This window comes from Anabas testudineus, chromosome 1 (assembly GCF_900324465.2).
Source record: "Anabas testudineus chromosome 1, fAnaTes1.2, whole genome shotgun sequence".
NCBI lineage: Eukaryota > Metazoa > Chordata > Actinopteri > Anabantiformes > Anabantidae > Anabas > Anabas testudineus.
The window spans coordinates 23,971,501-23,999,293 of record NC_046610.1 but is presented as its reverse complement, the minus strand read 5'-3'; the positions used below and the strand labels follow the sequence as shown (position 1 = coordinate 23,999,293).

The following is a 27,793-nucleotide window of genomic DNA, read 5'->3' as shown; positions in this document are numbered from 1 at the left end:
GATCAATTGTATTGATGCAACACAAAAAACCCTACAAGTGAAGAATGACTAATGCTCTACCTGAGGAACTTCATGACTCATTTTGTGCTCTTAAATAAACTGAGTTTGTATGTAGGCTTCTCAACAGGTTACACATTCCTCCAGCTTTGTCAGACATGAGAGGTGGAGCTGTCAATACGTGTTTCATTTTAAATTCATTTTAACTAATTGCTCTGGAACTTGGACTTCGGATCCAAATTAAAGCCTGACACCAGTGTGGCAGAAGAGGTGCTGCCACTAGAATTAGTCATTTTCAGTAATCAGGAGCAGTCCTCTGGTTGTCAAGGCTCAGCGTCAGACACTTTCAAATGATTTTGAAAATTTTCTCTGGGAGATTTTAGAATCAATACACCTTTATCCAAATGTGTTACCTTATTCCCTACTCGCAGTAAATGAACACATACACTGTGCTACTGCAGTCAGGGAACATAATGTTGGGCTTATTCATTATCATTACTTTAGGTTTAATTTAAAGCAGGTGAGCTCCTTAATTAACTCCCTGGTTATGGGACTGAAGTTTTTGATATGTAAAAATAGTTAAACTAACAAAAACAAACAATTCTGCATTTTAATGCATCTAATGCTACTAAAGATACACATGTAACTAATATTACAAATGAGCTAATGCTAGGCTAGCTCATAGAAAAAGCACAGTCTAACCCCCACAGATCCTCACAGCACTAGCTAGAGGTTTACTACCCAGTTATTTCTAACTGGGATAAATGTTGTTATTGTAAGTGACATTACTAAGTCAGCTCACTGGCTGTAAGGCTGTCCTCTGCTTGTAAGAACGGCATTTATCTTTTAGCATTGTAGCATTAGCATTTTAGATCATAGAATCCTATCCTACTGTTCAACAAATATCAAATACTAAGAGATTGTCTCAATGAATAAAACACAAAATCTTATGCAAGATTTTACCATACTGAATAGATCTTTTCAGAATGCAGTTACACCCAAAAGGTCTGAAAACCGTTGCCCTTAAAAGTTGCTGGATATAAAAGTGGTCTGCTCACTAAAAGCACTTGTAAATGAAAAAATGCGATGATCACAATCCTACCTGGTTGTTCTGTGGGTGAGGAGGTGTGGTAGTGTGACTGGGATGGGATGGACAGTGGACAGTCAGTGAGTTACTACAGGAAGTATTTCTCTGTGGCACTATGGGTGAGGGCCAGATAGTAAAATAGAGCATTGATCTTTACTGTGAGTGCTGGCGGAGGGCTGACCTCGGGTAGTGGGCAGCATATCAGAGAGGCCCTGCCACGCTGTCACCATCTCTGGGTTCTTCTGGTCGGCGAAGTTCTTCCAGATACGTAATGCTCCATCATCTGGAGGGAGCAGATTGAGATAAGAGAGAAAATACACAAAGCAAAGAGTGAGAGCCAGGAAATGAATGTGCATGTAAAGAGTGAGGTATAAGGAGCAAAGGCTAAGGACAGAAGAAGGTGAAGCACACAGCCCCATCACTTTGTAATCTTAATGGATTTGGAAGTGCATATTGAGCTGCTGAAAACTTTGAAGGTAGGCTCTTTCAAAACATGCAACACATGTGTGACTTGACCATGAGCACACACAGACATGCTTCTCAAAAAATAATCAATAGAGTGTGTAGAGCGGCATCTTAAAAGGCTTTTTGCCTAAAAGGGTCTTTCTGGAGAGAAACAAAATGAAGCAGGAGTCTCTAACCCTAAAAACCTGTGTGGACAGTGCAGCTGGAGCAGAGCCATACACTCTATAAGGAAGCTATTACAACTCATAAATGTCTGCACTTGATTTACATTCTGCATTTCAGTTTTTTTTAATGCTGTATATTTTTATAACTAATGTCCTCTTTAAAATCTTTCAGAGCATGACTGATGGTGAACACTCCACATTAGAGTTTGATGAGATGGATTTTAAATGTATTAATCCCAAAGCTTTTATCAAGGTTTCAGGAGGTATGCAATGAAATACAGCATTCGTTCTTAGTTTTATGTCAGACTGTTAAGATAAAACAAGATAGATGTGTGATAGATGTGTGTTTTAATGTGATGATGATTTTTACACTTTCTCTGGGTTATGAAGATAAGAACATTGAGGGGAATTGCTTAGTTCTGTTGATAAATGATGAGAAATAGTGTGTGTTTGTGGGGTAGGAGTGTTTAAGGCTGGTTGCTGCTATAGATGTCTTCCACTGTGCTGATGTGTATAAGAACATTTGTGCAGCTCATTTGTTTTTTTGTTTTTTCACAGTTTTCACTGCAGCACTGTGAGGTTTTTGAATACATACAATATGGTGTGCACATTTCAAACCTGTTGCAGTAAGCAGTAGTGAGCAGTCATGTCCGTTCAGGTACTCCATGGCTGTGATGCGAGTGTAACGAGGGTTTCCGTTGTAGAAGTAGTCCAGCCTCTCACCCTTCTCCCAGTCCCAAAAACTACAACAAATCCACACACAGAATATAAGCTAAATCTGTTCAATCCAGTATAAAGCAGAATCATATGTAAGTTGTGCTCATCTTGACTGATTTTGCGGTGTGTGTTTTGCTTCTCTGACCAGATGCTGTCCTTGTCGGCCACAGCGATGCAGGTGTTGAAGGGATGGAACTTCACAACAGACGGTACTCCAGGGTTGCGGTTGATGAATATTTGATCATCCAGACGGGAAATACCTGTAACAGGGTAGGGGGATGGTGGATAGGCAAGCCAGAATGGTAATAAGTATAAAACAGTTAGTTACAGCGAAGGGCAACTGTGCTGATTTTAAACTCCATCCGTTTATAGCATCCTTAAGCAAGACCTCCTTACCCTGCCTTTGACTTGTAAGTCGCTTTGAATAAATGTCTCTGCCAAATGACTAAATTGTAAATGTAAATGTATAGAAATACTATATTAAACTCCCAATCTGTCTTCTACTATATTTAAAAATTCTCCTCTAGATGACATTATAGGGAAGAGGTTTTTGTTCAGATGATGTCAACTGTAGGAATTCAGGAGGAACAGATCAACCAGACCTAAATCCTCTGTAGTATGAGCAACAAGACAACACCTGAGAAACCCCTCCAGGTGACACCATCCAGAGGAGAAATAACATATCTCCCAGCTAGAAGCAAGGAGATATTTAATATAGGGAAGGCAGAAAGAAGTTTAATGGCATTCACATTCATGTACATGAACTCCCAAAATTAGAGCCATGGGCAACGGGAACATCCTGTAATGAATGACTGAGGATGGGGAAAAATTAAGAATTACACCACTGCTATGGTGCAATTACAAAATAACTGGAGGCAAAGCAGCAAAATGTTTGACACAAAATATGGTGGAAGATTCAAGGAAGAGAAAAACAGTCTGGTTGTGTCCCCCTTTGGCAAGTTTCGATGCGAGGATAACGCAGCGCCAAGGCGACGATGCAACTGATACCTTCACTGCCTGACCATATGTTGTCATGGCAACAACACATGTCAGTTCGCTGGCTCGTCCTTGGCTACCTGAACGCACTCTGGAGACCACGATAATGAGATGAAAAAGAATGATGGAAAAATCCATTTCAAACTCATCACAGATGCAGCTCTGATAGAAAAATGTAGGTAGAGTAAGAAAGTGGATAAAAGAAACTGAGTCCTGTGGTTAAAAGCGGAGTAAAAACCATCATCGATTTGCTTTTGTTTGTGCAGTATGATGGCACATTCGATACAGATCTACTGCAAAATGTGAAACTACCCAGAGGACTTCAGAAATTAACGGTGATATTTGAACACTTTGCATTAATGAGTAAAGAAAAAAACATGTTTGTGTTTGTGTGAGGTTTACAAGCAAAAATATTTCTTAAACATTTTTTTCTCCATTTATTCTTAGCTTTCCTCCTTCTCGCCTTCTCTGTCCTCAGCCTTCCTCTTCTTTCATGCCACCCTCCCTCCACCTTCTCACGTCTTGTTTCTCTCGGGATGGAACAGACTGAATGAGGGCAACCCTACTACTTCTCTCTTTCAGAAAACTGTGTGGATAGAGGGTAATTCAATGATTTAGCGAGCAGTGAGAAAGAGACACATATGCGTTAGCAAGCCTAAGCTCTGACGCCAATGGCCTCGTGACTGTGTGTGTGTGTGTGCGAGTGAGGTGGGGGGTGGGGTACCAATGACGTTGGGGTGTTAGCTATTCTGTTTGAAAAAGCTCTTACTACACTTGGGAAGAGTGTGTGTCTGCTGGCACCCTGGGCTCTTTCATGTGTGGGTTTAGGTATTTTGTTTGTGTGTGGGGAAAGGGGAGCCCTGTGATTCATAAACAAGGCTGTTCCTCACCCTCATCTTATCTCTGCAAATCATTTGCAGACTCACTCACGTGCCTGAAACAGTCGTGACATCTGCACCTGGTGTACGAGTCCTAGTTTAGCTTTTTTTTTTGGACAATGAGGATAATACCCAAATTCATCAAGGCTCTAAAAACATGATCTCAGCAGTGACACTGCACACCACTGAACTGCTGATGATTCCTATAATCTGAGACAGAGACTATTTTCTGTCCATCAGTCATTTTGTGCTAGTTAGAATGGTATCACAACATTTTTGCTAAAAATGGCTGTCTGTTGCTGTAAACATAATTTTAAAAGCTTGTACATTTAGGTTTGTGCCTTTAATCTCACTTTTGCAGGTAAAAGCACATTTGCTTGAAATGTAAACATGCTTCTTTATGAAGAAGATAAAGTAATTACTTCTGCTGCAATGGCTCTAACTGTTTTAACTTTGACCCACAAGTGCTGACCTCTGTCTGTGCAGCCGGAGTTATTCTGAGTTACGCATGCCTGCCGAGAAGGGCATCCCCTTACGTCAAACTGAACCTTAACAACCCAGGGGAAAGTGCTATATGAAACCCAAGCTACCCTGAGGGAAGTACAGGTGCATTCTATTCTTGGCATTACACCTGTCGATGCTGACCACTGCTTCAACAGATGAAAATTTCCCAAATTTCCCAAACAACAGTTTACCTTCATAGTGGGACAGATGCACCTAGCAAGGCTGTTTAAAAAACACAGTTTGAGTCTTTGAAAAATAGCACTGTGCTGTTAGCAACACTGGAAGTTTAGCTAAGGTGGCATATTATGTGTCAATCAATGCAGTTTTCACAAGACCTTGTTTTTCTGCTGTAATCTAAGGATTTTGCGAAAAACTTTAAGATTTCAAATAATGCCAACATGTTTGCTTTTCTGAGGTGATGGGCAGAAGTAACCTTACTCTGATCTTTCTTATCTTCTGTGTCTGTGAGAGGACCTTTGGTGACCCTGTCAGGAGGCACACATTACCATAGCAACAGATAGCCTGCTATTGGCTATTAGCCCTGGACTGATCTAAAGAAGACCTGAAATCCACCAGGAGCTGAAGAGGTGGAGGTGTGGAGCAGGAGAGAAATGCTGAGAAAAGCCACTGGGACGAGTCATCTGCCCTGATCGTGGACCAGACTGGACATGACTAAAGGAATTCAGTGCTGATAAACAAACAAACCAAAGAAACAAGGCCCTGCTACCATTCGACTTCTTGGTCTCTGCTGCCTCCAGCAAACTAAAGTTACCTGGATAAACTCAGACTGATCTGCTTATTTTTTCAACTTAAAGGCACCTGTCAAGTCAGTGCCGTTGTTGCTTCCCACAAACTTTGTTATCTGCTATATCTCACCTCTCTAATTGTATATTATTATTATTATGCTACTGATCTAGTCTGTATTTTTGTACTAGACTTTAAATATTTAAAATATGCTAAAATATATATCATATACTAAAAATATAAAAAAAAAACATACTCAAAACGTTATGAGACATTATAAGTAGATTGCTGCATCGATATCTCAAACTATTTTAACAATGGTGGATGGTGCACCTCTTTTGCTGTCGCGATTATAATAATTTTCTAATGTTTTTTTCTACTTAAAAAAAAATAAAAAAAAAAAAAATATAAATATATATATATAAATATATATATATATATATATATATATATATATTGAAGTGATATTGAGTGTGATATGCAGTAAAGCTAAAGCAGACTAAATGGGGGATGCTGTGGTTATGTGGCACGTGCTGTAACCCTTTGGCTATAAATAGGTGCTCCTATTTCTGTGCATCTGTTCACCCTGAACTGTCTTGTGTATGAAATGTGCTCCTTTAATAAACTTGCCTTGCCTTTGATAAGATATGACTGGTCATGTAATGCCAGTGAGATTAAAACCTGGGCTGACATTTTGATATTTGATTTAATTTGATTTCCAGTAATATCTGTGCAAATGAATTGTTCATTTAAAGTGCAGTCCACAGATCCTTCCACCAGTTTCTCACACGTGAATAGAGAAATCCCCTAGAGGATCAATTAACTCCTAGGTCTTGTGCATCAGTGAGTGTTTGAATTTAGCTTCAGCTTTAGGTTTATGAGAATATGAGGTTGGCTTTTATTTGTGTGTTTGGGAGAACACAGCCATGTCGGTTTGAGTCACCAACCTCTTTGTGTGATGCTCCGGCTCTGCCTTCTCACCCGCGCATTTCTCAGAAACCTCCACTGCCGCTCCATCCTCACCTGACTCTCCAGGTCATGCTCTTCTGGGATCTGAGAAGAAATTGAACAGAAGACGGTGATCATGTGAGTGCTCTATTTCTGACATTTCTATAAAAAAGAACAGACGGGTTTTTGTGCTTATGCCCGTGTACTCTGTGAAGCACTTTGTGGTTGCATATTGGTATGAAAAATGCTATATAAACAAACTTGCCCTGCAGCGCTGTAAATATGTTGCTCAGTAAAGATAGAGAAAGACATAGGTGTTTAGAAAGGACTGCATCAGAAAAACAAGACTCAAGAGATACTGCCTAAAACTATTTGACATGTCGATTTTAAACACGGTTGAAATTTTAAAGGTGAACAAATTATAACGTGTAACTTGATGATTCTATTCATGCTAGGACTACTGCATGAATCCATGAAAAGGAATAACATGGATGATTCTTCTCTGGGAAGACTTTCAGTCAAACAGCAGGAAAAAATTAGCAGGAAACCCAAGCATTCATTCCTCTAATAGGACTCAGTGTGGGGTCCCTAAACTTTTATTTCTTTGACAAATGAGATATAAAACATAGGAACACTTTCCTACACAGTTATATTTAGTGTTTCCCAACAAAATACACGGAGGACTATATATCTCTGAGGCCTAAGTGACATGCTTTTAAAAATACACTTGAGACTTGCATAGTTTATGTAATGGATGTATTGTAACTGAATACCTGATTCCAAATGGCACCCATTCACACAAAACAAAAAGTCTTTCTGGTCTACTTCTGGACGTGTGAATTAGTGGTAGCACCTGCTCAGCTCATTACACTGGGGTGTCATGAAATCATAAAACCAGCTGCTCTAAACAATGTTTCATAAATACATTATAGGGTCCACAATACAAAGATTAATGATTAATAATGGTGGTCAAAGGGGATTTTAGTTGCAGTTGAGTGGTCACAAGGATAATTTGCTCCTTCGGGTGCTGCCCCCACAAATTTTGAATAAGTGGAATAGTTTAAAGAGGCACGATTTACAAATTATACTCTCTGTCGCAAAACATATTTTTGCTCTCTCTTATTTCCAGTCTGGGTTTAACTGGGGATTGTTAACTGGAGATACGTCTATTTCTCCCTTCTGTTGGAATAACAGTAATGTTCACCTTTTGGGTGATACCTACAACAAGAAAGCTCTCTGTACACTACAAGAGATCCAAGATTCATTCCACACATCATCCTTCTCCTCCTTCTTTTACTTGTAGATTGCATAAGTCTTGAGAACAATAATAATAATAATAATTTACAAATTATTTACTCCTCCTCCTATTAGCTGGTATTTTCTCTTATGATTCTCTCCAGCAGTGAGTCTTCACCCTGAATTTGCCTGGGATTCCATTTGGGGAAACATTAAAGATGTTTCTCGTAATCCAGAAAACCAGCAGACCCATTTTAATTATCTTCAAAGAACTGATGTAACACTTTTCAACTGCCCCTTATGGGTTGACTTAATGACTCTCTATGTACTGTGGTTCCTGGTACATTCGTTGATATGACATGGGACTGTTCACTAGTCTCTTACTTTTTGAACAACACAGCTGCTAAGCTTGTCTGTAACTGTGTCCTCTACCATACTATTTTATCCCTTTTAAATAATCTTTAGGCATTTTGAAATCTGAGGAAAAGATCCAGTTAGCTGGAAACATTCTCACTCCTTTGCTATAAGACATTTTATACTGGGAGCTCTCCACAGCCTCTTGCTGGGTGTTCTTTATTTTAGTTTAGCATTTATTGTTTTGTTTGAAAAGTTTAACAATTGAACTTTTACTCTTAAAAAGAAAGCAAATACCTGTATTATTGTCCAAAATGCTACATTTTTCTTTTAAGGCCTTTAGACCCTAATTGTCAGGTCACAGTCTGCTTTTCCACTGTACTCCACTTTGTTCTCATTGAAAATATGACAGTTTTCAAATTTCCTCATCACAGCACAGGCCTGGATAATGTTAATAGCTACAGCGTAAAGTGAAGCTCATGTGGTTTCTCAGATAATGAGTCGTGGTGTGGAGTTCACTTTGGTCACATCTGTTGAGCAGAGGGAAGATATGAAGAGTATTAACTTTATTAGGTCTTATGTAACAAAATGGCCCCCATCGGTTTTGTGCCAGATTTTGAGAGACATATTAAAGACATATTAAATAAAAATAATCTAATATTTAGCTGATTTATCTCATTTTTCAGTTAAAGGTATTCAAGTTGTAAATTAAAATTATGAATATTTGATAGACAAACAACATAAGAAAACTAAATTGTGTGTGTTTAACTGCTGGTTGCCTAGGAGTGCTTATTAGGCCCATTTCACAGCTGATACAGTGGTTCCCAGGGTTGTGGTCGTGCACTGTGTCAGCTGCTAATGTAAAGTATAATGAGACCCTTAGGTGAAAAATGTGTTCGTGCATGTGTGTGTAAGGTGCTTGAATATATTCTTCACAGAGGTCTACACACTGTACACACACAGCGATGTATGCAGTGCGTATGATATTATACAGTAAAAGTAAGTGCACACAGGGATATTACTCATCACTATGGGCGCTACAGTTTGATTGTCTGTACAAAACTTTCACATTTCTCCATGTTTAACCGATCTGTTCTGCTGACTCCAGCACAGTGTGCCAGTACCCAGCACTACAGAATTTTAACAATAATTTCAAATAATTTCTATGAAACACAATAAAAATATGCATAAATAAAAGGATCTGCAGTATGAACACATGTCCTTAGTTTATAGTATTCAGCACAAGGAAAAAGGACAAACAACAGGATCACAGACAATCGAGTCTTACACAATATAGGACTCATGTCAGACGTTTACATCTATGAGCCAACAAAGATGCAAAAACACTGAGCTTCTCATAATAAGCACAAAAATATTTCCATGAAACATGAAACTATTACTAAATTAAGGACGTGTAAAATAATGCATTACAGATTTCCTTAATTGGCAAAACCCAAAACTTGCTTGAGCAAAAAGCAGCATATATAGATCAGTATGATCACAGCCTTAGGCATTGCAGATGACAGGAAGCCACCTAGAGGTGCAGCTTCCATGGTTTGCTGAGCTATATGTGTATATTATAGCTGCCCTTCCTGTGTCTGATCCCTGCACTCTTTCACACACTCTAAAGCTGTAGCTGTACACTTCTTTTAAAATCCACTCCCACAGAAAACTGTGGGTGTGGATCTACGCTCTCTCTCTCTCTTTCTCTGAGAAGCACACACACCCTTTACTCTCGTGCTGCTGACACAGTGATATGATAACCTGTGTGCAGACTTTTTGAGGTATACACTCTCTCTCTCACACACACACACACACACACACACACACACACACACACACACACACACACACACACACACACACACACACACACACACACACACACACACACACAGAGCTTTGGAGTTTTATGACAACACTCAAATTTTCTGCAAACACAGCATTCTGATTTGCACACAGACCACCTCCTCCGTCTGCTCTTTCACTCACTCTTCCTGTCCATCTCATCTCATCTCTCTGCTTTTCATCACCTTTTCTTGCCACTTCTGGCTCAGTCGACCTTCCATCGTGTTCTTCTCACCGCCACGCTTCTCGTACATTTTGCCTTTACTGTCAGTTACTCTGTTTTACCTCTACTTCTACTTCTATCGGTCCTCCAGAGTTGTCTCTCCTCTCCAAATATTTTACTTTCATCATCTCTTTCTTTTTCTTTGTAGACTCTTCTTCTCCTCTTTTCGCCCCAAATCTTTACACGTCGTAAATATTTCACTGAACTCTAATCTATGTTTCACTTCACTCTTTTTCTGTATAAGCCACTTAGTCTCTGCAGCACACATGAATATCTAATATTTCTTCTCCTTACTGCAACATCCATCCACTGTACCTTTGTTCCAGTGGGATGGCATATTTTAGTAAACAAATTTGCAAAAATGTGACGCTGAATCTTGCTTCAATATAACAAGATGTGACACCGCCTACTGTGCCCGGTAAAAAACACTTCTTTTAATTGTAACGTTGTCTCAGGAGGATGTGTAAGTTCTGGAGCTCAAAGAGCTAAATTATTCAGCAAAGCCATCTTGTACAAGCAGCAGGTACTTCCTCACACTGTGACTGGTCCCTTCCCTGCTGTTTTCCATAGGACTTCATTACTTTTTAAAATAAACTCCTATAACACAGAGTTCACGTCCTCAGCAGGCTCAGTCACTGCTGACAGCCATTGTAAAATGCATGACAAACGTCCACCTGTAACACCGCTTCACATAAATATTTATGTGAAAACCGAAAATTACCTTTGTTGCTTAGCAACCACTTTAGGCTGCTCTTCAAGAACTCAATAGCTTTGTGGAGGAATGTTGTGCAAATATTGTTTTTAAATGAATGATTTAAAAACATGCATTTGCACTTTTTTCATTCAACAATACACCTGCATGTCATCAAAGTAATATCTTGTTAACATGCTCCTTTATGTCGGTTCCGTTCTTGTGGCTCATTGTTGAACTTTAAATAACTTTTAGCTGGGAGGAGTGAAAGATGGAGAAAAGGAACAACGAGGGACTCTACCTTCATAACAGGCTGAGCAAAATACTTCGCACTCCAATCACACAGGCCCGTCTGGAGGGCAGGACTGATGTAGTTTCTGTGACCACCCGCCTCGTCTCCGTCCTCAGCTGCCTGAACACATACACACACACACACACACACAAATTTAAATTTAAACTTAGAGCCATCACTTACTGTTTATTTTTTTCTCATACACTGACCACACAGTTAATCTGTCTACCTGCTCTGGTCCTTTGTCAAACATCTTGCGGGTGCGGGTGAACTGATGTGAGTGGGGAGCTTGTCCTCCTAGAGTGGGGGTGTAGGGCGGCCGTGTGGCTGGCTGCTCTCTGGTGGGGGGTTTGGGCACCTCATTGGTCAGACTGGAGCTGCTGGTGCTTGGCATAGGAGGAGACCCTCTAGATGGAAGAGGAAATTTAACAAAAAGCAGGAGACCTTTTCTTTTTTTTCATGCTTTAGACACTACTGCTTTCTCCTAGAATTTTTATACATATCAAACATGGCAGTCTAATTACATTTGATAATGAGACATTCCTGCAATTACACATTACTTCAATTACTACACATTACTTTACTAAATTAAACTAGCATCTAGTCTAGCGACTAAAAGGCTTGGTGAGCGGTGTGGATGATGCAAATGTTTTTGAGTAATGTACTGTAATGAGATTTTGGTCTATCTGAATGTTTATGTTTTTCAGACATGTCCCCTCACCCAGCCTGCTGGATGTGTGTGCCCTTGCTTGTGGGGCTGGCTGGAGCCGACTGGGTGAGCGATCCAGAATCCAGGATTCTTTGAGGCCGGGCGTTCATCGTCGCCTAAGGAGAAAGAAAGTAGGTTAGTTGATTCTGTTTCAACAATAATCCCACTAGAAATAAATTTGTTGTTAAAATGTGAAAATGGGACAAGGGAGGCAACTATTTCAGCGACAAATATAAGGACAGATCATGATTAGAAGGGCTAAAGAAACTGGAAAACTGTTCCCGCTGTAACAGTGCATTGAAGTGCAGCACTTTACAAAGTTCACCTGTATTTCCAGAACTTTATCTCATTAAGAGGAGCAGGTAATATAACCTCTTCATTGTGAGGTGTCTAGGAGCTGCTCACAGGGGAGGGGTAAACTTAATAAAGACAACAGAGGCAAAGCATCACTGATGAATAGCAGAGCTGTTGTTTACTCAAGCCAGGTGGAGAGAAAACTGTTTGCAGTGTAAATCTGGTTAACACAGGCAAACACATTTTACTACCTGGCATTGCGTTTGATTTGATTCCTATGCTAATTGCAAAATTACGGCAAGTATCTTTTGTTTATTGCGTGTGTCTAAAAGGCCGAGAGGGTAGAAGAAAAGTTTTAAATGCAAAGTTTGCAGACACAATCTACTGCATTTGTGATGGTGAAAAGACATTGGTTGCTAGGGTTAGCTGTTAGCGCTTCATTAAGAGGCAATTGGAAACATAACAAAACAGCAGTAAAACTAGCTGAAAGGATTTTTATGGAAATAGCACTGTCGCTAATCTAAGTACCTTCTCTGTTAAAGCACAACCAGATGATGAGGACATCCAACAACGGAGGAATATGCTGATTTCTGACAAATTGGGAGGTGAATGTAAGAAGTCGATGGGTGGCAGACAGAGTGTGTGAGAGCAGCAAAGCAGCACAGACACCACAAAGAATAACCAGACATTGAAAATGTCAAAAGTGGGCTCGACACTGCAGCATTAATACTGTTGGAGCTCATTTGAGAGTAAAATGGTGCAGTGCCGTCCACTAGTAAAAGCACATGTAAAGCGATTCTCCCACAAAAAAAATAAAACAGCTTTTTTCCCCATTGCAAATGTTTATTCCCTTAACCAAATGTGTATCAAAACGCTAGTGTTAAGTTGAAGATGCAAGCTCATCAGTTCATACGCCTCCATTATGCAACGTGTTCATGGATTATTCATCAACATTTGCTGATCGTCAACATGTGGTAAACAAACACCACACTAACGCGGGAGGCCACATGCCTTATCTGCTGACAAGCTTTCCAGAAAATGTGATATGCAAAGCTCCCGTTTTAGCAGGAAACGGGGGTAATCGCTTCTACCAGCTTCTCTGTTTCACGCTGGGAAGCAGTATGCTCTCCTGTTTAAACCCACTTCACCTGGCTTCCTCTGTCATTAATTGGCTGAAAAGTGAATTTATTGAGCAAACAAATCAGTTCACGTGCACAAAGCATGCTCTGAGGAGGAATGATAAAAAGCTGAATTGTCTTGTTTATTTATATTATAGAAGGAGCAAAAATGCCACCTGGTGTATGATGATCACATGTAAGTTGCACAGGTGAGAGGGGATTTATCAAGATAGTGGGCTAAAAGAGGCAGAATGTGGTTGATTGAGAAGAATGTCATAGTTATTCTATGTGTAAGAAGATACTGATCTGTCAGGACATTGGATAAATCAGGCCTTTGAGATCATCACATTCACTCATGACAAATTAAAGCATGAAGGAAAGTTGTCTTCCCCAAGTCCTCTGAAACAGGGGTTGACTTGTATGTTTTCATTACGCAGGTAAAAATTTTGATCCATTGTCAAAAAAATCAAGTGCTTGAATCTTTTTTGTGCTACAAATGTACCAGTCAAAAGACCAGAAACACTTAGATCATGTATAGTACCACAAGGGGGGATATTAGGAAAGCATTTAAAGTTTTCATTATCTGAGAAGCAAGTACATTTTAATTAGCTGATGACCTTGTTCACTTAGTTACAAATCAATAACATTTGACATTCAGAATCCTAATTAAAAGAGCTGAATACCCAGATAGGCTGATGTTAACACTTCTGAGCTGTGGATGAATGTGATTAAGCTGTCTCCGACGAACTCTGCAAGAATAAAAATGTGGCTCCGTCTATGATAATTCATTAACTGCAGAAAGTGAGGAATCCGTTTTTCAGTCGTTCAGTTCTTTTTAAATGTCAAAATGTTTATCACTACCTTTAGCAAGTTAGAGACGTCGCATATGACATCAGAGTTGTAGTGAAGTGTTAACCTACATGTATCCTGATACTGTACATCCCCAACAAGGATGTTAAAAGAAAATATGTCATTAGTGAAGTCACCTTCAAGGCACATGTACACAGACAGACGCAACTCAGCTGTTCACTTGTCTTCAGATCACCAAAATCCATTTTAAAATTAAGTGTATTTTTTATACATACATACATACATACATACATATGTGACTTATCAAAGCTGAAACCAAATAGTTTGAATGCAGACAACTGATTGCTTTGTGTAAGCTCTGTCTTTGTCCTATAGAAGTTAAAACTTGAAAATCTTGTTGCCAGTCTTGAGGCATACCTCATTTTTATCAATTAGGGATCACACCTCTTATAATTAATAGATGCAGAAGGTCTGGGATATGTGCAGTGCTAGACTAAATTGCCTCTCTTTCTGTTTCATTTGGCCGTCTCGAGTTTATAGTGTGGCTGAAAATCTGTTTGTTCCCATATGTTAGCTGTCAGAGTGCTAATTTTTACAAATATGACACCAGTCTTTGCTCAGTTGACTTCAGCTCTGTAGGTTCACAGAAAGTAATACTACAGTGTGTTGCCAGACAGTGCAGTGCCTTAGTTGGCAAAAACGATTGCATTATATTGTAAATCAAGTCCTGTTGTTTCTTATTGCAGTCCAGTAGGGAGTCTAATGGCGGAGATGCCACTTGTCTGAAAGTAACAGAGGGGACAATTGGTGTTGGTGGAAACAAGAAATTTTGCCTCTGGGTTAGGATGGGTGGTGGACTATAGTGGCTATTATGGCTCCTTAAGTTACGGCAGCCACTTTGCCCTGCTTTGCACTGCCAAGCCTGGGGGAGTCATTGGCCCTTAATTGCATTTGCACAAAAGTAATGGCCTTTTGCTGGTGGAAAATGGCAGTGGGAGGGTGAGAAGTGTGTGCTGGAAATTGATCTTTTTCACAGCATAACCATGTGATAACAAACTGACATATAGATACAGAGAGGAAAAAAAAAACAATGACTTATGAGGACAAGAGTAGAAAAAAATTTAAATACTGTAATGTCAGTGTGAGCATTTGTGTACGGTAGTTTTAAAACACTTGACACACAACATACCTTATACGCAATGCTGTTCAGCACCTTCATGGCCAGATCTGACACTTCAGGAAACGGGTCTGCAGCGAGATGTAGCAGCACTCTCCAGATCTGAGTGTAAACACTGTTGAAGGACACACCTGGAGAAGACACACAGAGCAAATAATTTCAATAAGTTCTACAAAAAATATTCTGTCTGTAGAGTATGTTGTAGAAAACACAAGTCACATTAGCTCATCACAACAGCAGTGGCATTGCACAATCATCTCATTAGCATCACGCTACCCTTCCCAGTCATTTTCCTCTGCTGCAGTTGTTGGACGTGTTGAGGTGGCAGAGGGAAAATGACCTACAATGTCAAGTAATGCACATTATCAACACACACACACACACACACACACACACACACACACACACACACACACACACACACACACACACACACACACACACACACACACACACACACAGGCAGCTGGCTATCCTCATCCACTGGAGCTTCTGTTATCATGAATACAAATAAGTAAAGTCTCTACTAATGTCAGGTAGTTTTATTCATCCATCGTTATTCCTCTTTTTTCAGTTTCACTTTACTTTGCTGATTATTATCTGAACTTATGATTTTTAACTGTCCTTTTCCTGCCTGTTTGCTCACTTGCCATCTTCTCCTGTCATATTATGGGGGATTGTTTCCTGGTGTTAGTTTGCATAAAGCTTCAGACTGTCAGTCACACATTTCTTTGTGTAGTCAACAACCTTTTCCTCTTTCACAAATCCTCTCTTAATTTGGGGTTTTATTTGCTTTGGCGTGTTGCCTGCAGTGCATCAAGCCTCCATCAATGTCACTGTGGCTCTATTTCTAGTCTGTCTCCCTCTAAATGTGGAAAGCTGAGTGGGAAAGTCTTCAACTGTTGATGTTTCCTCTTAGCTGCCACTTTGCTTTGCCTTCTAAGATCTTTCCAACCTGTAAGTATCTATGTAAACCTGACATTTAAGCATCATTTTGTTTTAGCTTTACCATCTCTCTATGTCCTTGCCATATTCTCCACTTTTCCATAAGCCCTAGAGCTGCAAGAGTGGAGATCAAGCCAGAGGGAAGAAAGACGTAGAAAATAAAAAGAGGACAGAGAAGAATAAGGCATTTCAGAACAGTGTATGCTTTGAGGTATGGCACACAGGCACAGATGGATCAAAAAGGTAAAAGAAATAGAAGGAATGCAAAGAAAGAAAAAAAATAAAACAATAAACCAGAAGAAGTGCTGAGAGATGAAAAGATAGAGAGGACAAGAGTGACTGAGGGAGAAAAACTGAGTGAGGGAGTTAAAGAGGTGATTAGGCTGCAGCCTGAGGGGCAGGCTATGATTAGCGATGGCTAGCCAGTGTGTTAGCTGCTGCAGTATACAGCCAGTTGATAAATGTGAAGTATGGTTCCTGTCCCGTGTAACTGCCGCGCTACATTACGGGTGCAAACAAATTACACTGCACTGCCTCTGCACACACACGGGAACATAAAGGCAGACATTACTCAGTGACTGAACGCTGCACCAGTGCCTTGTCCTGACATGACACAAGTGTCATTTCAAGACTAGTGCAGCGTAAAATGGATGAACAGTAGTAAAGATGTTAACCACTGGCTAAATGAATCCACTGCATCACTGTTTTATGGCCTCTTCAATACTGGCAGATGACATAAAATACACCATAGAGTGATTGTTTTTTTTTTAGCTTTAAATGGTTGAGGCATAAAAAATGCATCAAAGCGTTTGAAAGCAGAGAAGAAACTTTTATTTTCAAAATATTTCACATATTTTAAGCAGGGTGAATTGACTGCACAGTGGTGCAGTGGTCTGCTCACAGCAAGAAGATTCTGGGTTTAAAAAGATTTCTGTATGCAACTTGCACGTCATCCAGGTTTTCTGGTCCCTCACAATCTATAGACATGCAAGTTAGGTTACTTGGGAAACTAAATTGCCTATAGGTGTGAATGTGAGCGTGCATGGTTCTTCTGTACAACTACATTTACAATCGATTTCTAAAACTTCTTAAACGATCAGATCACAAGTGGACAACCACCGAGACAGGTTGTGATCTGATCATTTGAACCAGTTTCCAAGGTGGTTTGGGTCGCTTCAGTTTTATTCATGCCTAGCTGCAGCTCTCTTCCAAGCTAACTTTTACTCGATAAACCCCCTCTACAGTAGTGTTACAGTAGAAAGAAACAAGGCCGGAGAGCAGTAACATCTGACCGGGCAGCAACACAAAGCCAGAATGAAGTAGACACTGCATTGTAGCTCAGTTTGTGACCATTGTGTGGTTACCTTTTGTATTTTATAATCATACATTTAGTATTTATTAAATAGTTAAATTCATATCATAAAGTCATACACATATAAGTTAATTTTGACCAGGCATCCTTTTACTGACTTTGCAGCACAGGATCAAATACCCGACTACAAACAGTAAGATGAATCTCAGCCTCCAGTGGACTTTCATCTAATAAAACCAGTTGGTAACTTCTCTAGTCAACAGCTACAAAATGAAGTGGCAAAAAATAAAACTTTGTTGTGGATTAATCCTAATAACTTTCATGATGCACTAACCTTCATTTAGCACAACCAGCTTTGTTTTTATTAAATATAGTCCACTAAATAGTATGGCAAAAAACTTGGTCGACGCAGTCATGATTCAAACATCGTGAACTATAGCAACTAGTAATTTTTAAAGCCACAACATGCAACATTGTTATAATAAATGATTCAAAATAATTTTGATGGTCCACTGACTTCTAATAAGCCAAACAGCATCTTTGAACCATAACTTTTTTCCATATAACAATTTTTTTTTCTTCACAGCAAGCATTACAACCCCACAGCCACTAGTATAGCTGTAGTGCAATGTAGTAGGATTTGTAGATATGAACTCAAGAGGGAGAAGACAGAAAAAGAGAAGAATGAATGTTTAAAATGTAAATCAATATATTAATTCTGCAGCTAAGTCCTGACGCCCACACACTTTTGTTAACCCGCTGGTTTCCTGTGGGCCAGGGTAAAGCAGTTGCTGCATTTATGGTTTCAATTTGTACTAAAGTGCTGCACTACCATGCACAGGCCACTCTTGACGCCTCTTTCTCTTTGCTCACACAAACACAAATGTATTAAAGCAGAGAACATATGTTGCTCTAGTCTATACTGAAAAGAAACAAAAGAGTTACTGTATTTTTTTAGGTGAGATAAAACAAAGCCCTGAGGATCTTACTGAAAAAAACCTTAAACCAAACAAAAGAAAGAAGAAAAAAATGGGTAAACAAAAAGTCAAATTGACAAGTGACGTCAGAATTGAGTTGAACTGAATGGATGTGACATTCAGACTCATCTGCACTCGAGTATGCATTTCAGTCATTTCTTATTGCTCCTGAATATTGCTACCAACATCCACTCATCTGCTCTGCTCTGATTGTTTATACACTGGGATGTTGAAGTTAGAAACAGGCGTGCAGGGAGGCTGGGACTCGTTTTCAGGTGGGGGCACAGCTTAGTGGGCGTGAGACCAATATGTCTTTTAATGTGTTTACATGGGGACCTCACAACCAATGCTGAGGGCCCACAAGGAGTTTCAGAAAGGTTTAAGCGAACACCGAATGCTAAATTTGTTGGATAAAAGGGTAATGAGAGCAAGCACTGTGCCAGCTCTGTTGTTATTGTATTTTTTTATTTCTAATCTTTGGTGTCCCATGGTACCTGTGCCTCAACATTAAAAATCCAGTTAGATTCACTCTGCATTAGTTGATAAGTCCCAGATTAGAAGATGACCTGATGTACCTATCATAGGGCAGGCAAAATATTTAAACACCCTTGCCTGTGTGAAAGAAAAATGGATGCATGACTTAAAAAGGTGTGTGTATGTGTTCGAGTGAGACTCTATCGTGATTCACACATCCCCCTGTGCTGAAAGTAAAATCTAAGAGTGAAGGAAATTGGGCTGTGCCCTCAGTGGACTGGTATGAAGCTAAGCAGAGTTTGACTGAGCCAGGTGCACCTAAAATAAGGTAGCATTCACTTAGGGAACAAATCAAAAAAAGCACTCAATGAGAAATTTCATTATAGCTCCAATACCTACTTTCATGCCAACACAAATTCACTGTTCTCCAGAGCTCAATTTACTTTTCAGTTCTGTTTTGCATTTCGACTATGTGCCACACAAAAAGAGCAAAGTGGGATGTGACAGGGTATCTGGAAGATAACAGGAGGTTTGTAACTTAAAATGCAACAACAAAGAGAAACAAAAAAAAAAAAGTTAGAGAACACGGGATTTCCCAGTTTCACTTTCCCCTTTCCCCTGGGGGTGGGAGTGAGTTAATGGCTTTTCTGCTTGCACACAAACTGGCTGTCATGATGCACGGTGGAGTCTGCTGATCACCTGAGAGCACTTCAGTGTGAATCAGGAAAAGCACTTTAATGGCCTCAGGTGGCTCACAGGGTCTATCCTGCTGCCCCCTACTCTTCTCAGCGCTCTGCTGTCCTTTAAACACTTTGAACACTTATACCTGCTCTATTCTTAGACTGGAAGAGTTTTATTTGTTTTTCACCCTTTCCAGGGATGGCCTGAGATGTCTCTCTGGCGCCATCACATTCTCCTGATCATTTGTTTGTTTCTATTTTCATTCAAGTGCAGTCTTCTTGGGAGTGTTGGAGATGGCAGTTCCTGTGTTTTACCATTGCTATTTGTAGCCTGCCACACTTACACTACTGGTGTTGCGATGTTAAATTCAAAAACAAGACCCTACATAGCCTCCAAACAATGGCTATGGGCCTAATAGTACAATTGATTATGGAAAATGATTATTTACTTTCTGACAGAGCCATATTTTGCTTGTCTGTGTGTTTAGTATTTTTCAGTGTGGTGATGATGGGTGTCCATATTAAAAAAACTGGCAAAATGCCAACACATGAGCTGAATGTATGTACCAATCAACCAAGACAAATGTCTGTGTGCTCTGCAACACTTTATAACAAGACTTTCCTGAGACTCAAACTAAGTTTTTCTGGGCCTTTGCAAAATGGTCAGTCCTATGTACAAATGTCATTAGGTCATAATTTGTTATCCGCATGCCAACAACGTATGGATTTGTGTCCACCTGCTCTAATGACACATCCATGGCTCACCACTTTTCTCAGAACAAAGTAGACTCAGAGTGATGGCCTTTAAAGAGACAGGTGTGAAAACATACAGAGCTGATGAGGAAGTGCTGCATAAAGGCCCCACTTTATGAAAAACATTTAGGTGTTTTTGGAATTGTAAATCATCTAAAACTATTTCAGTAGAGGCCTAAAAGAAACCATAAAAGAAAAATAACATGGCCTCCTTTAAGCTGAATTAATCAATTTTTGGCTATTTTGGGAAAGAACTCTGCACATACATGCATGACATGTAAAGACATGGTAAACGCAGTTTACGTCACATGTTAACAAATGCTAAATTATCTTGGTGGTATGGTCTCCAATACAAAATTAACTGGGTCTTTTGTTTGCTGGATGCATTTCCACTTTTGGTAGACAGTAACTCAAAATCAGCTGCCATCTGCTTCAGAAAATATGTGAAGAAACAACCAGATTCCAAATGTCCAAACTGGTTACAAAGTTTTGAGATAATTCTCTGTGGATTTGTCATTACAGAAAATACTTCCACACCACACATAGTGATTTGATCCATTGTTCATATAAAATTGATTTCTGCAGCTTTAAGTTGATGATAGATTTATAGATTTATAATCTGGATGGTTTTAAAGGGTCTGTTAGCAATTTACACATTTCATACCTTGGATAAACAGAGATTTGGTGCACTGTCCGGGCCAAACTTAATCCTACACTACCAATCCTGTCACATTTTATTTATTTGACTCCCACATTCCCAGCTTGTCACACAAACGTCCTGTTGAATACATAAAGCTGAATGACATTCAGCATCAACAGGGTTACAGTATATTCTATATCTAACTACAAAACGGTCCTTCATACAATACACAACTAGCAATACAACTGTTTTGGCAGGCTCTGTACTGCTATTACCGGACTATTAAATGTACATTTCTGGATTTCTGGACAAAACTGGTGGAGTTGCACATACAAGCAATGTAAAATGTAATAAAACACACAGACAGACTGTGAGGGTGTTACCTATGAGAGAGTTGAGGGAAGAATATGAGGACACCCGCCGCATTTTGTCAATGGTCTCAAAGGAAAGGATGTACTCATCATTGTCGGGGCTCCCAAGGGTGCTGCTGGCGCTGCTGCTGGTACTCAAGTTACCAGGAGAAAAGGCAGCTGGTCCGCCTGAATGAAGGAAAGCACATATACCCACAAGTCTTAGACCTAATCAGGAAAGAAATCCTTAGCATATAAATGCAATGTCAGTTGACACAGAAGAAGAGGCTCTTATTTTGTTAAGAAAGCACTTAAGTTGCTGTGAAAGTGCCATATAAATTAAGTTTATTATTGTTATTGTAGTAAAAAGACTAACACAAAGCCAATAGTCAAATCAATGTCCAATAAGGTGTGAGGTGTGTAAACAGTCCCTATACCTGGACGTTGCAGGGGAACACAAGAACCTGGCCATAACTTAATTTTAGCTGTCACCCTCAGTCATCTCCTGCACTAGCTCTCCTTATCATCACTACTCTGACTCATACAAACCCAAACGCCACACAATCTGAAAGCTGACTGCAGGCTGAAATGTGCAAATGGAGATTGGTGGAGAATGGAAATATGCTCGGCACTGTGCTTATTGATGATAAACACTGCAGTATATAGGAATAAGCACTGAGAATGTGAATTAGAAATGGTGTCAGCAGTGGGTTATGTGCTTCATCAAGAGCGTGATTTAGCTCCATTACGGCTTACACATTACTCAGTCTGGCAGGGGTCGACAGAGGGCAGGCAGTTGGTGTTGGCTGTCTGAATCACTGACAGGTGACATAAACAGAGAGTTAAGAGCTCAGTTTGGACAGCAGGTCATGTGATCTAAATTCGGACAGATGTTTGGTATAAATAAGATTATATGGATAAATATTAAGCATGACTATTTATTAACGAAGTCCACCACTAAATAAGAACAATACTTTTCAAAGCCAAAATCTTGAAAATGATTATCACTAAAACTCGCTAAACTGCACATTTGCACTAATAGCCCCATGTGCATTCTTGCATTTATCCACAACACACGTAAGACACAGTCAGTGTGAAGTGGAGCATCATAACACAAATGATGACAATGTTCCTCCTGCTTATGCATGTGAGAGCTGGACAGGGATGACTATCAACACGCCATAAACGGAACTATTATCTCTGCTGGGTTGTGAAGCCTCTTATTAATGTTTACTAAGTCACACTGAGGAATAGCAATGAGACAATGAAGATGTTAGCCTGAGGATTGGCATGTCCATGCTCCACAGCTGAACACACTCAAATGTCCATTTGGTCTCTACTTGGATTACAGTGATTTAAGAACCCTTCACTTTTTGCACACCGTACTGTTACCATGGGTTAGTGTATGTGGACTGAAACTTATCAGTTATATTTATTTAATATTAAATCTACAACACAAGTGTGCAAAAGGTCACAGGGCATGAATACTTTCCGAAGCCAATGTACAGTGGCAAGAAAAACTTTGTGAAACCTTTTGGAATTTCATGGTTTTCTGCATTAATTTGTCATAAAATGTGCTCTGATCTTCATCTAACTCACAACAATAGAAAAACACAGTCTGCTGAAAATAATAGTACACAAACATTATATGTTTTTATTGAACATAAAATAAAAAATAAAACCATTGGACTTAATAACTGGTTGACCCTTCTTTGGCATCAATAACCTCAACTAAACGTTTCCTGTCATTGCAGATCAGACCTGCACAACGATCTGGAGTAATTTTGGACCACTCCTCTTCACAAAACTGTTTCAGTGTAGCAATATTCTTGGGATGTCTGGTGTGAATGACTCTCTTAAGGTCGTGCCAAAGCATTTAGGGTTGAGGTCAGGACTTTGACTGGGGCACTCCAGAAGGTGTATTTTGTTCTGTTGAAGCTACTGTATTCTTTTGTTGAATTACTTGTGTGCTTTAGGTCATTGTGCTGTTGCATCCCCCATCCTCTGTGGAGCTTCAGTTGGTGACAGGTGATCTTACGTTTTCCTGCAAAATGTCTTGATAAACTCTGGAATTCATTTTTCCATCAATGACAACAATCAGTCCAGACCTTAAGGCAGCAAAGCAGCCCCAAACCATGATGCTCCCTCTGCCATGTTTTACAGTGGGGATGAAGTTTTGATTTTGGTGTGCTGTGCCTTTTCTTCTCCACACAGTGTTGTGTGTGTTATCCAAACAACTCCATTTTGGTTTCATCTGTCCACAGAATATTTTGCCAGTAGTGCTGTGGAACATCCAGGTGCTCTTTTGCAAACTTCAAACATGCTGCAATTTTTTTTTTTTTTTGGACAGCAATGGCTTCTTCCGTCGTGTCCTCCCATGTACTCCATTCTTGTTTGATGTTTTCCTTATTGTAGATGTGTCAACAAAAATGTTAGCATGTGCCAGAGATTTCTGTAAGTCTTTAGCTGACACTCTAGGATGCTTCTTTACCTCATTCAGCATTCTGCACTGTGCTCTTGCAGTCATCTTTAAAGTACGACCACGCCTAGGGAGAGTAGCAACAGTGCTGCAACAGTAAACCCAAAACTGGTGTGTGTTTTTAAAGGGCAGGACAGCTTTCAGCAACACATTGGGCTAGAGGGGAAATATGACACGCTAGGGGTTCACATACTTTTTCCACCCTGCACTGTGAATGTTTACGTTCAATTAAAACATGAAAACATATAATGTTTCTGGACTATTATTTTCAGAAGACTGTGTTTTTGTATTGTTTTGAGTTAGATGAAGATCGGAGCACATTTTATGATAAATTAATGCAGAAAACCATGAAATTCCAAAAGGGTTCACAAAGTTTTTCTTGCCACTGTATTTGCCTACTACTATATCTTTTCCTCACTCCATTTCCCAACTTTCTCCTACCCTCTTCGTTGAGGTTGAGGTTCTGCAGGCTCTTGTTCAAGTTGCGAGCAGTGGTGGCTGCTCGGATGTTGGTGTAAGAGTTGACGGATCGCAGGCGTGGAATGGCCGGGCTGTCCCGTACTGGAGTCAGGTTACCAGGCTCTGGATGTAAAAACAGGAGAACAACATCTAGAATGACTCAACAGCCAAAAATTGTTAAACACTACTGACACTGACCTTCAACACAACACTCTAGCTTTAACCTTTTCTTTAAAACTCCTGAGAATCTGGGTTTTGGTCTAAGGTTTGGGCTAAACTGTTGAATACAGATTTAATAATTAGGGATAAAGTCAGGGAAATCATTGTAAATGGTGATGCCACAGGCCAACAACCTTCTCCTGTTTGTTAGTAACTCTGTACTTACAATTCCTTTCGTTGGATCAATTTTGGAAATTGTTTGACTACAAACTAAATTTGGGGAAAGGGAATTCCTGTCAACAGAGCTGCAGAAAGAGTTTCCATCATCATCCCCTGGCCTCCTCCTTAAATTGAATCTAAACCCTTTGATAGAAAAATGTAGGACAGTTTTGGAACAATGACAAACCAAACAAATATTTTGTCTACAGTACCTGCAGTGTTGGCTGGTGACGGCACAGTGTAGTTCTTCTCTTCTTCTATAAACTGGAGGGCAACCGTGCAAAAGTTGCTTTCATACTGGACTACCAGGTGACTCAGTGCTACAACCAGCTCCTGTAACACACAGATACAGTAAATCATGAAAAACAGCCATTTACTTCCTTTTATTTTCCATTTGGGATTTCTCATAGGACTTACTGTCTGATGCATGTAATAATAGAATAAACAATGTATGTGCAGTGGCAAGAAAGAATATCTGAATCTTTTCAAATTGTGTGGTTATCTGAATTAATTTGATATATAAATGTGATTTGATCTTCATCTAACTCAGGAGTATTAACAATTATAATAAAAAAAAATCCTATCTTTCATGCCTTTATTGACAACATCCGTAAAAACCTCACAGTGTGAGTGAAAAACTACATGTGAATAATGACCTTCAAAAAGCTAATTGGAGTCATGTGTCATGAGTCAGTGTAGATTAGAGCTACTTTGACTGACAAAAAAACACTCAAAGTTTGAATGTGCTTATGTAAGCCACGCCTGGCCAAAAGGAGCTTTCAGAGCTTTTCTAGGATCAAGAATTGATGATTTACATAAAGATGAGGATTGTTGGGTTTTCTATATCATTTTTGTGAATAATTATACTCTGTAAGGTCTTAAACCATACACTGTAAAGTGCCTTGAGATGACTTCTGTTGTGAATTTGCGCTATACAAATAAAATTGAATTGAATTGAATTGAAAGCTCGAAAGGGTTTCAAAATGATGGGGAAGAAGAATTCCCAAGTTTATTCAAAAAGTTCTTTAGGATAATGTGAGAACATCTGTACATCATCTGAAACTCCGTAGAAGTGGGTGATGCAACAGGACAATGACCCAAAACACAAAAGCAGGTCAGGATGGCTTTAGAAAAACAAAATTGGCTATTTGGAGTGGCCAAGTCAGAGCCCAGACCTCAACCCAATAGAGATGCTATGGAACGACTTGAAGAGAGCCACACACATTAGACGTCTACAGAATATTTATGATAGAGCTAAAGCAGTTCTGCCTGGAAGAATGGACTAAAAATCCTCCTGAACAGCTGTCAGAAAGCGTCTGGTTGAGGTTATTTCTGGGTTATTACTTTAGGCACGTTATATTTGGAAATACTTTTGACTTAGATGAATATCAGTTCATGTTTTATGAGAAATTAATGCAGAAAACCACAACATTTACATTTACATATTTTGTCTTGCCACTGTATTTTGTGGGTGTGGATGTTTAAGTATTGCAGTGACCTTGCGGACCACAGGGCTGCCATCGTTGATGAGCTGGGCCAGCATCATGGCTACGTTGTGGTCGATGGTGGTGGAGTGGTCTGTCCTCTCAGCAGAGTTCCCCACAAACGTCCCCAGAGCAAAGACAGCTGCACACCTCACCTACGGCAACAAAAAACAGAACCCTTTCAACCTTATTCCAATTTCTTCTTGTTTCTATAAATGTCCAAAAAACATCTCAAGCACACATTTGTGATGTGGCTGAATAGTTTTGTCACTTTGATCTGTTTTTTTTAATCTAAGCTCAGAAAATCACAGTTTAGGCCTTCACCTTGAAACTAAAATATTTGCTCGCCAGACTAATTTAAAAATGTTGGATGTTTGCGAGATCAGCAGATAAAAGTTTTAGTTGTAATTTTGGTTAGTTTTTCTCTCAATGTATCACTATGAAATGCACAAGAAATCATCAGTACTGTGCGCCCCAGCAAGCAGTTTTTTGTCACTATAACTCATTACTTTCTCTTCCTGCTTCATTGGATATTTAATCCAAACTTGCCATTGCACAGAAATAATTTTCCACGTGGGAATGGGTTCACAAACTGAAGCAAATTACAGCATGAGAATGAATATTTGGATGTTTTTAGAAAACATTCTTTTGAAGGCATCAGGATGCATCACCTCTGCAATGTTTGATTGTTACGACGCTACAGCACACAGATGTGGCTTTGATTGTTGTCTGATTTTCTCCAATTATAGTGATCACCTGAAATCAGACGAACATATTGTAATTTCCTTTGTATAAGCTGAAAAGAAAGACAGTCATAAAACTGCTGTGACTTGAAAGCAAATTAGAAAATAGGAATGTCATAATGGAAAGTTACCACTGTCATTTACTGTAGCTATTTGTACATTTCTTTATGGACTGTATGATTACAGCTAAAACAGTTAGCAGTAAGAAGTAAAATATGTTGCCTAATGTACAGTTCACAAAACTACCTTAAACAATACTTGCATATTATTTCAGCGTTTTAGTCTTCAAAACACTTACAGAGACTCAAAACACAGTATACAGTGCAGCATATATATTATTGTATGTTGTTGGTCCAGGGTGGGGGCTCATACAGTAGTTACTGATTTGTGTATCTATTGTATATTACATTTCCAACCCCTTCACCAGCAGGAGGACCTGAATGTCATATCAAGTAAGTATAAACAAGTACTGCAGGGTTGTTGTAACGTGAAGCTTTTCATACCATTCATGTGTAAAAAGTCAATTGAGATTTCACCTTATGTTTTTGTTTTTCTACATGTACTATTCTAAAAAGGTGGATGAAAAATTTCCTGCAGTTGCCAACAAAACCCCGGTATTATAAACATAAGCTTTTCTTTTTTTTGATATATTTTCTTTTAATTGATATATGAATCAATTATAAATTACATTTGTTGTCCCCTTTTCTACTCTTCTTTTATTGAAATGTAATAAATTTAAATTATCATGCTCTTCTCAAAAGAAAATTAACGATTTCCAGTTATTCAGAGTTTTTGGATTTCCGAGTCTTAAAAAAAAAAACAGCCAAATATTTTAGGAAAGAAATGAAAAAACAAAACATTAAAGGT

The 27,793-nt window shown here is 39.3% G+C and overlaps 1 protein-coding gene across 6 annotated transcripts in view; it reads right to left on the bottom strand.

The window, feature by feature from the left end:
- rptor (regulatory associated protein of MTOR, complex 1) overlaps positions 1-27,793 on the bottom strand; it is a 151,109-nt gene that overhangs the window by 15,472 nt on the left and 107,844 nt on the right. For 3 of the 6 annotated variants that reach the window (XM_026359910.1, XM_026359909.1, XM_026359911.1), the window contains exons 18-29: positions 26,198-26,338; positions 24,912-25,032; positions 24,304-24,444; positions 21,417-21,572; positions 15,265-15,383; positions 11,866-11,969; positions 11,374-11,551; positions 11,154-11,264; positions 6,500-6,605; positions 2,576-2,690; positions 2,332-2,456; positions 1,242-1,367 (exon numbers count right to left, since the gene is read on the bottom strand). In XM_026359910.1, coding sequence (XP_026215695.1) covers positions 1,242-1,367; positions 2,332-2,456; positions 2,576-2,690; positions 6,500-6,605; positions 11,154-11,264; positions 11,374-11,551; positions 11,866-11,969; positions 15,265-15,383; positions 21,417-21,572; positions 24,304-24,444; positions 24,912-25,032; positions 26,198-26,338 — 1,543 coding nt within the window. Of the gene's footprint in view, positions 1-1,099; positions 1,137-1,241; positions 1,368-2,331; positions 2,457-2,575; positions 2,691-6,499; positions 6,606-11,153; positions 11,265-11,373; positions 11,552-11,865; positions 11,970-15,264; positions 15,384-21,416; positions 21,573-24,303; positions 24,445-24,911; positions 25,033-26,197; positions 26,339-27,793 lie in introns of all 6 variants that reach the window. The other 3 variants (XM_026359912.1, XM_026359913.1, XM_026359914.1) reach the window with 2 other exon arrangements.